At 38.9% G+C, this 10102-nt stretch overlaps 2 protein-coding genes across 3 annotated transcripts in view; one reads left to right on the top strand and one right to left on the bottom strand.

The window, feature by feature from the left end:
* The window catches only part of LOC107554620 (CUGBP Elav-like family member 1), a 49319-nt gene extending 43371 nt beyond the window's left edge, over positions 1-5948 (top strand). Inside the window, exons 15-17 of the mRNA XM_016237185.1 lie at positions 414-557; positions 690-861; positions 4099-5948. Coding sequence (XP_016092671.1) covers positions 414-557; positions 690-817 — 272 coding nt within the window. The 3' untranslated portion in view covers positions 818-861; positions 4099-5948. The remainder of the gene's footprint in view (positions 1-413; positions 558-689; positions 862-4098) is intronic.
* Positions 5949-6226: 278 nt separating this feature from the next.
* On the bottom strand, positions 6227-8982 carry LOC107554599 (nucleoside diphosphate-linked moiety X motif 19-like). 2 transcript variants are annotated; one of them, XM_016237160.1, is made up of 3 exons: positions 8134-8982; positions 6937-7144; positions 6227-6852 (listed from the first exon to the last, which is right to left on the bottom strand). In XM_016237160.1, the coding sequence occupies exons 1-3, from the start codon at positions 8884-8886 to the stop codon at positions 6620-6622; spliced, it is 1194 nt and encodes a 397-aa protein (XP_016092646.1). In that variant the 5' UTR covers positions 8887-8982; the 3' UTR covers positions 6227-6619. The 2 variants fall into 2 exon arrangements, with proteins under 2 accessions (XP_016092646.1, XP_016092647.1); XM_016237161.1 differs by having other exon boundaries at positions 6714-6852; positions 8120-8982.
* Positions 8983-10102: the final 1120 nt, after the last annotated feature.

Below are 10102 nucleotides of genomic sequence, written 5' to 3'. Positions count from 1 at the left end.
ACACACATGGGTGTTTGTGCGTGTACGTATATGTATATACAGTCGCAACCATGATTTCAAGTCGGTAATGCTTAACCAGACCTTCACTAACTTAGAAAAGTATCCTCCTCAAAAGAGCAGTTTGTGCAACTTGACAAATCAGACCATAAACATGTTTTAAATGAATTCAGTTCAAATGCTTTAACAAAGTACAAACCCTCCAGTGTGACGGTTTAGTCTACATGACTTGTATCGACTTTTATTATTTTCTGTGGTAATCAGCAGCATGCTTGAGTGGTATTTAACATAGAATGTACTTTTAACTAGGCAAGGAGAATAAGTGTTGAAGCTTCATTGAAAATAAAAAGGTTGCTCAAGGCTTTTAGAGTCGAAAGTTATCTTTGTTTCTTTCTCTCTTCTCTCTCTTTCTAAAGGCCCTGAAGGAGCAAACTTGTTCATCTACCATCTGCCACAAGAGTTTGGTGATCAGGATTTGCTACAGATGTTTATGCCTTTCGGCAGTGTTATCTCTGCCAAGGTCTTTATTGACAAACAGACCAACCTTAGCAAGTGTTTTGGTGAGTTGAGCCCCGCTTCAGAAACATTGTGCTCGTTTTGTCTTGATTTTTTGAATCCTGAAATCAGATACAAGGCTTGGATGTACATTCTGTGCAGTGGGTAACGAGAGTCTGGTTCTGTTCTTTTTTTAGGCTTTGTTAGTTATGACAATCCAGTTTCGTCCCAGGCAGCCATTCAGTCAATGAACGGTTTTCAGATTGGAATGAAGCGACTGAAGGTGCAACTTAAGCGATCCAAAAATGACAGCAAGCCATACTGAGTCATTTTACTCTCAAATGGACTTGGTTTAAAAAAGTTTTTCTGGTAAGTGGAGTGTGACGTTGGAAAGTTAGAATGACCCCACCCACCCTTAACACCCGCCTTTCCTAATCCTTCTTTTACTTCTCTGGCCTTTCCTACTGGCCTTCTCTCTTAACCTTCAAAACAAAGACAACACACAAATTAAGAATTTGTTCCTATGAGAAAAGATTTCTTTTCTTTTTTTTCACATTTATATATCTAATTGTTTTGTTGATCTTTTATTATCCCTTAAATCTTTTATTTTATTTATTATTGTGCCATATTACAAGTTTGCTGTGTATAAATCTTGAATCAAAGGATGTTGCACAATGAAGGCCAGCCTGTGTGACCGCTTTCAGTCACTTAGACTGTTAATCACCACTGCTCTGGCCCCTGTAGATGTTCTCCTGTGTTTACACTAGACTCTTGTAGTACATTGGGACAGTGTAATGCTGATGCCTCCTACAATGCTGCCTTTCTAGAAAATGAAGGAGGCTTGCTGCATCGGTGCAAAAGATAATCAGTCACCTGAATATTGTTTTGAGCATCTGGAAGTTCAGGCTGTTTTCATGGATGCCTTTTTATTTAATTCATGTATTTATTTCACTAATTTATTTATTTATTTTTCATGTATCTGTGTCTTCACAATGAGGGTGATGTAACATTGCTTCAAAGTCTGTTTTATGTATTCTGTTGGAGGGCTCGGCTAACAACAGTAATGTAGATGCTTTCTGTTTGCTTTTATTCACATGAATATTTTGACATTCTAGAAAGACAAACACTAAGCAAGGGTATTATATCACACATATTATATCATTCAGTATTGGTAGTTTGCAGGAGATGCTACACTTAAGCTCAGGACATTCTCACCGTTCTGTCAGACCAAAACTTCTTGCCCATCATTTTACTCACCTGGTACACGAAAATACCTAAAGAATATGTATGAAAGAGTGCTTCATTTCAGTTCATGAATCCTTTCTTAAAGCCTCAAAGAAAAACAAAACATTTTTTTGACCCAAGATTTTTATTCTTTGGAAATTGCTGAAGAATCACGTGGTAGCGCGTATGGTTTTAAAATGGCTTTTGTATAGATTATTTTTTTTTTTAAACAAAGACACAATCTACAACGCTCGTTTTTTTTAAATTTATTTTATTTTGATGGTCGTTTGATACATTATCCTACGCCTCAATTCAAGAGGTTGGCATTGAAGCTTTTAGCAATATTTGCATTCTGGAGAAGAGAGATGATACTGCCAAGAACAGAAGGAAGGAAGTTTACAATTGCTGAATTCATAGCCACTTAATTGTCAGAATAATTTGAACTGAAATTTCGTAACGTTTGTCAAGTATTTTATCTCGGTGTTCGCAGGTGGTCTCTTGTACCCTGGTGTATTGAGACTCGTCCTGCAATCCTCATCACACTTTGTATTTATAAGTTACTCCATGCAACTTGTTTTAGTTGATCATGGCAGTAAATAAGTGTTCAAATTGTAATCGGATGTTGATGCTAATCTGAATCCTGCAGGGTCGTGAGGTGAGATTGTTTTTATGGAAACTGAGAAGAAAACATTATCCAGATAGTGTATATTACTTAACTATTATGCCTTTTCTATTTTTATAGAGGTTTTATAATATTGCCTAAATCATTTCTCTGAATTAAAACGGTTGTTTAAAAAAAACCAACTCAAAAGATTCGACAGTGTTTTTGTAGAATCCTAACGTGTAGATTTGTGGATACATTCAACGGATGTGTGGCCCTTTTCACTAGTTGTAGTCGTCCGTTTAGTCAAAAAAATAATAATTGTACCAAGAGTTGTTTTTAAATTCTGAAGCAAATCCACGGTTCAGTCTAAAGTTTATACTCCGTGTAATATCTCTAAACTATTTACATGTGTAGTGACGAATGCTGAAATGTGCTATTATCAGAAATCATTCGTTTAATTTTCTCACAAAGCTTGAGCTCGGAGTTGCAATTAGTGAAAATTTTATTTTATTTTTTTTTAGGCTATTTTCTTTTGTTTTGACATTTACCTCACTATTGTCGTCACTGTTCAACACGCTTTGTATTTATTAACGGTGCTTTTTATTTTCACGGATTAATTGCAAATAAGCCAATTCTTGTTAACCTCACAATCGTTCTATTTTCAACGAGTACAGACGCGCATCTCAATCCAGGTGAGGAAACGAATTTGCCGCTATTGCGATTTGTACAGATATGCCGGTCTGTATGCCTCACCGTTTGTTTCATGCACTAGAGACGCTTTAGACTGAACCCAAGTGTGAAGCCCCTCTTGAAGCACTTAGATGCTAGTGCAGGGAATGGCCAGTCCCTGATCTGTGCCTCTGTTCAAATAAACGCATGATTTACGTGCATTACAAATCATTAAGTGGAAGAAAAATGGGAAGGCCTCGGACATGTCTGAGTGCAAAACAAATCACCATTTTGACCAATCCAAAGATTCTTGTGAACTTGTTCTAGGCAGGGATTTTTGTTTGTTAGGCAGAATTTTTTTCCTTCCAGTTTTGTTTCTTTTATCCAGAGTAGATTGACTGGCGTTTGTGCAAAGTTCTGCAGATTTGTGCGCCTTAAAACAGCTCACAAATGCAGAGTAGTTCCACTAATGTGCCAAACACATCAAGTCTTAAATTTCTGTATATGTTTAATGATGATCCTCTGTTCCTCGCTCTGTGTCCCATCATGTTGTTGTTCAATGTAGCTAAATTGTTTCCGTTTGTGTTACCCATGGCAGGTGTTTTGTGATTGAGAACCAATATGAGCAGCTCCAAATATGCATTATTCCACAGTCCCACACAATTCAAAATTGAAGCACAAAATAAAAGGACTTTCACTGAAAGAGCTGAAACATTAAAGCACAATTTTTCTTTTGGGTTCTCTCTCTCTTTTCCTTGGTCTAAAATCGAAATGTGGTTGTGAGAAATTGAATATTGAATTGTCTCTGTTGAGGACAGTGTTGTCGTAGCTGTAGTAGGCAGGTTGTGTTGTCTCTCGGTGTTGTTGTTGTTTAATGTTATTCCCTTTGTTCACTATTGGCATGGTGCTTATCTCTTCCTCTTTCTTCCCACTTTTCTTCATCGTTTCCTGTGTTGCATTCAATGTTTTGTGTTTAGATGACGTGTGCACCTTTGAAATCCCTCTCCTCGTGCAAAAATAATCATTCATGATTTTCTTTTTCATCCCCTCTTTTTTCCGTTGTGCTTTAACCTAGGTTTGTTATTCGTTTTTTTTTGTTTTTGTTCTAGATATCTTCGTGCCGTTTGTCATCGTTTGCCTAGCATGTCGATGTGACGTCAAAAGTTCATCGTCCAGTCCGTTGTCCTCTTCGCTTCTCTGACGCTTGAAATTTCACACTTGACCTTTTTGTTAACTTTTGACGCTTATTGATTACTTATTTTGTTTGTTTCTTTGTGTGATGTTCATTTGTCATTTGTGCTGCCAATAGAGAGCGTTAGAAAGACTGCTAAAAGTGTAAAAAGTTTCATGAAAATTGTTCTGAGCAAAGAGTCTATTTTTCTAGAACGTACAAATATAACCACTAGATTTTTGCAGAAGTTTTTAATTTTCGTTTCATTTTTCCGATTTTTTTCTGTATTGATTTTTATCGTTTAAGCAGTCTTCCTAACGCTTCTAATTGTACTCCTTTTTGATTGTTTTTCTTCTCAAAGCAGCCATTCAGTTTATAGAATCACTTGTGTGTTCAAAGTGTTGGGTGTGTTTCCCTCTTTCTCTCACTTGTTAGTTCTAAAACTTTTAGAGGATGTTTTCGTCACATTTTGCTGAAATCGAGGATAAACTTTGTAATTTTGTGTTAGGTTAGTTGGCATGATGTAATTTTGGGAGTTTCTATTAACAGAGTGACATTACAATAGACACTTGAATTGCCTTTTTTCTTTGTGTCGAGCCAACACAGGCACGTGTTTTTCATTTCCTTATTGTGTGAAAATCAGGATTAGTCTGAAATAATGCATAGAATGAGCAGTTGAATTTCTTGTCACAGGTAAATATTAAGCATGCGTGTTTTTTTTTGTAAGTGCACTGAAATCCTCAGCAAAATGTGATCTAGTTCTGTTTCAAAAAGTCAAGATGAATAAAGTGGTGCCAAAAGTTTCGCATGTTGCTGTTGGTTACATTTTCAGTATGTTTCACATCATGCTTATGGCTCCTGCTACAATGACATGTGGTCTCATTTTGATAGTTAAGTTTAAGATTTAAAAAACAATACAATGTGTGTTTAGGTTATGGGTTAGAGTGTTTTAACTATGTATTGTTATAAAAATTGAAGTGTGTTTCAAATGAGTCCTTAGGTATAAATTGATTGTGCCTACAACAGCAAAAACATATGCTCTTCTTGAGATGTTGTTCAGTTAATGAAAATGTGTTACAACCATACAGTTGGTTTGTTTTACAGAGCTTGCAAGCGTTTTTTTCCCTTTCCCATTCTGACTTCTATATCAGTTGTGAAGTTCTGGACTGACTGGTAGAGCTCAACTGAAGCTTCGCCCTCTTAGCCTTTCATTTAAAGGCATGTCTCCATGAATGAAGAGCTACATTTGGAAGTCTTTTCTTTTTAAAGATGTATTCTGACAGACTAATCTAATTGGGGGTTGAGGTGGTTGTTTTCTATTTAGATTTTAAGCTGCTGTTTTGTGAGTTTAAATGTACTCTGAGAAATTTTCCTGTGGGATGTTTGTCATTACTGGTACAGAGTGATTGTATTTAACATTTAAGATTTGTACAGATTTTGCCTTTTCTACTTCATAAGCTGTTTCACAATGTAAATCCCAGTAAGTAGAAGCATGTAAGACAGTAACACCATGACCAAACATCAACCTGTACAAAGTAACCAAACAAATGCAAACTCCACAAAACAGCCTTTAACTGAATTGTATTTTTTTTTTTTAAGTTTTGTCATTCAATTTGTGTGGTTCTCATTGGAAGTGTAGCGAGTGCAGAATTTATTAAATGTCTGAAATGTGTTGTATAAGGTTAAGGATTTCATGCTACTGTCTACAGAAATATAGCAAAATGGACACCCATGAAGCAGTCATCTGGTAGTTTCTTTATGTATGATTAAACTGTTTGAAAACATTCACACACATTGTGTTGGAATTCATTTTTTTCCTCTGAATGTAAAGATGCCAGAAATGCACACCATGCTTCTGTTTTTTTTTATTTAAATGTGATTTTAGAACTTGTTCCATTAAATTAAACTTCACTACTCATTGTACTTAAATTTTATTTAATCTAGCCAGTGCTATAAATAAATATGCAATAGCTGCTGCTGTGGTCGAATTTGTTGTAATTGATTCGTTATAGGCTAGCCATAAACCAATCAAATGCAATATTTGTACACAGTTGTTCAAGTTATTGTTTGCTTGTGGAGTCATGTATTCAGCAAACTCAAAGCATGAAAAAGTTGAGAGCTTGCAACAAATGAAAACATTCAGTAGCCTTTTCCTTTTACGGTCTTATCTGCAATATTACATTAATGAAGAACTGCGACAATTCAAACTTCACATCTGTTAAGACACTTTTTTTTTTAATGCACTTGAGCTTATGACCAAGTTATGAAAAAATACATGGTAGTTGCAGTTGTCACATCAACAAGGTAGTCATTGTCATCTTTATATGACAAAAGTTAGGGAGACCATATATTGAACTACACTGGTAGCTCAAGTGCCACAGCGGTAGGTAGAAAAGAGCTGATTTACAAAACCGTAGCGTTTCTGTCCATCAGTCCTGCCACTGTTCGGCAGGTAAGTGTCAGAGTTTACTATGGTCTTTGGAGGGGTTGTCCACATCTGTACCGCAGAGAGGAGACAGGTGGTTGTACTTGGGTGTGATGTTCATTTGGACAGTTATTGAATATGGATCCTGACCGACGAGCCGGTGCAGGTTTGTGCTGTCCTGCTGGAGCTCTTCAAGACTTTTCTCAGTTTTCATCACACCACCACTCCTTCCAGAAGGGTCCACTTTTTCCGGGTACAGAGCATCCCCTATGTATTAAAGAAGAGAAACTTTGTCTGATAAAGAGGTGACCATTGCCAGAAATGTCTTCATTTATTATCTGACACAAATACCTGGTAAAATGCTTGCAAAGCAGTCGGGCGCCACCAGGAGAATAGGCAGCCACTGTTCGCAACCATCCAAAGACCTCTGCCAGGCAAAGCGGTGGAGATCTCGGAGAGCTGGAAACCGGCGCATTCGTCCAAGCTCGTAGAACTGAGGTGGAGCGACCCAGATCTCCTTTGATTTATAGCTGTGCAGCACCTCAGAGGGACTGGACCACTGAGAAACAAGGCAGTGTATTTCCCAAGAGTTAAGCCCCATTTGTACTTGTGAGCTACTGGAATCATGAATATTAAACAGGTTGTGTGCGTTCGCTTGAACTGATTTGCTGAAATCAAAACGGGGACGATAATAGGTGAGCACCAGCCAATGAGATTGCTGTTTGTGCATTAGTTCCGCCCACTACCGGAGAAAGCGGTAGTTCTTAAAAGCTGAAGAATTCAACAAAGAATATCGTTTACATGTACCTACAATAACTTCAAAATAGCGGTAAAAATCAAGTTTGAGATCATTTTCATTAAAACATCTAATTGCCAGATTTCCAGTGTCCTACCCATAATTTATTTTTTCTGGACAAATACAAATCTTTAAAGCGATTTTTCTAAAGTTTCACACTCAGGAGCAGAGCGGCAGTACACCTGTCACTCAAGTGGCCACGCCCTTAATTATCCAGAACTTTAAGGCTTAATATAATTTAAACGGATGAGTTATTAAAAAATTCACCCCCCTCACAGTTGTCATGAAGGGCAAAATTACCTATATAGACCAAAAGCACTTTTTGTACCAGGCTGTAAATATTTTTTTCTGCTGTAAAGTTGGGCATTTTAACGTGGGGAGTCTATGGGACTGACTCCCTTTTGCAGCCAACCTCTAGCGGTCAGTCGATGAATTACAGTTTTAGTCACTTGCGTATTGGCTTCAAGCGAGAGACCGGGAGGTTGACACTTGGTCAAGACTGAATGACTTAAAAGCTACTACGGAAATTTTACGTTTATGAATAATACCTACGTTACGTGATGTTCAGCCACTTGCGTTAGGTGGGCGCAGCCTAGCTGGCCCATGAGCGCTAGCCTCATGAATATTAATGAGGCCACAGGCGAACGCTCAGCACGTCAACACGGAGCAGTCGAAGTTATTTTTTAAGTTAAGCTTTTAATCTAGCTAACAAATGACTGTCCAACGTGGTAAACTTACTGTTCAAAACGCACCTTAAAATGAACTATTTCCTTCTCGTCGTGGAGCGTGTGTGGCGTGTCGCGCAGGCAGCAGATGTAGAAGGCCGTGTCGTAGCGCCTCTGATTGCCGTGCATGCCTAGAGGGGTCAGCCAGTTGCCCCACTCGTGTAGAGCCCAGATGTTGGGCAGACACTGCAGCTCCTTGCACATCTTAATAAAATTCGCCGAGTTACCAATAACCAGAGATCTCCACTTGGACAGCACGTCTCTGTCCCACAGTCCGCTCAGTGTGGTCAGGGTTGGCTGGGTGTCCTCTGTGTGCACGCGAATCCCGCTTTCCTCGTGTTTGGGGACCGCCAGGAGCACACCGGACTCCTCAAACGTCTCTCTCACCGCACATATCCTGAAAGCCACGTCTCCGGGGATGGGGGATCCCAGCTGCGCTCTGTCGGTGGCGAAAATGGGCGGCCTGGTCTCCGGCGGCTGCTTCGCAACTCCGATGCCGTAGTGGGGCGCTTTCGTGAAGGACCGAAAGACCTCCTGCCAGTCGCTGGAGAAGTCAGACGCGTCCGCCAGCCCCCCGGGAAACACGTAGGCATTGGGCATGAACCCGCTGTTCTCGCTCCGTTTCAGCAGTAGCACTTGATAATCAAAGGCGGATCTGTGCGCTATATGAGTGGCTTTCTCCAGACCTGTTTTAAGAGAGTCCGCGCTCTGAGCGTGTCTCAGGCCGGCCGCCAAGATCACCGTCGCCGCCTCCCTCCAGTGCTTCAGCGCCGTGTTCATCCTGACCCTCGCTTAACTTACATGTTACACCTGTCAACGTCGGTCCACTAATCATGAATGGCGCCAACTAGGACAGCACAGAGGAAATAATAGTGCATTTATTCTGTACTTGGTGATTGGCGCCATCTACGGCAAGGGATGAACGCTTGATTTTCATAACTTTGCCACATTCTTATATGAAGACCTTTTTGTCTCATTGGAGAAGCTGGTATGCTACAAGTATATTCCTTTGAATATATTGATTTATGAGTTGAACCAAGTCCAACAACATATACTGACCAAATCCCAGTAACCGCTGAGAAACGTAACGGGTATCACGTGACATCTGGAGTACTGTCACGCGACGTCGCACCCTTACAGAAACGCCCACCTGGGGGGCGACACAAGGCTCTCCTCCGCTGACCGTCGAGTATCTTTTACGAGGTTTGCATTAGTGGTAAGAGCGATATTTAAAGGCCACATTCAGTATATACACCTTATTGATGATGCATACTTCGCACAGGCAATCAGAGGAAGCCAGAATATAAACGCAATGCACAAAGGTCCACGTTAAAAGCAAACCGTTATAAAGAAACCATTGAAGCATTTAGCACATTGCGTTCATATTCCGAGCTCATCTGCTGTGTGTGAATTTGATCTTTTAATATCACTGTTTTTGCTTTTTTGAATGACACGCAGGTTTTTTAATTGAAATATTGCAGCGGGTATAAGATAAGAGATAAGAAAAAGAAAAAGAAGCCTAAGATGAAGCCCGTGCATCACTTTTAGGTAAGTTCATCTGTGAAACTTTTTTGGGATGTTGACGTTAATAACATGTTTTAATGTTGGTATAGTGTTTTTTTAATGTCGGTAATAATATCACCGCCGCATCTGCCTTAATATTCTCTCAGAGTTTCCATGTTCCCTTACGAAAATGAACCATAATTTCACTACGAATAAAAAAAAGCATGCTTCTTGTAGCAATGGTATTGTAACCACAAATGAACCATGGTTTTGATACTTCAAATCGCTTCAAATAATAATTTACGAAGTATTCAGATAATATTTGTGTGTAAATAAAAAATGGCATAAAATGCATTATATAAAAACAATGAGGCAATAATGATTGGTTAATGAATAATACTCGTATGGTTTCATTGAATAACACTGTTCAAATACATAATGCAGGCTAATACAAAATAAACTATTTATGTACATTACATATTATTACAAATGC

Source organism: Sinocyclocheilus grahami, unplaced genomic scaffold (assembly GCF_001515645.1).
Source record: "Sinocyclocheilus grahami isolate Dianchi unplaced genomic scaffold, SAMN03320097.WGS_v1.1 scaffold508.1, whole genome shotgun sequence".
NCBI lineage: Eukaryota > Metazoa > Chordata > Actinopteri > Cypriniformes > Cyprinidae > Sinocyclocheilus > Sinocyclocheilus grahami.
This window is presented reverse-complemented; position numbering and strand designations above follow the sequence as displayed.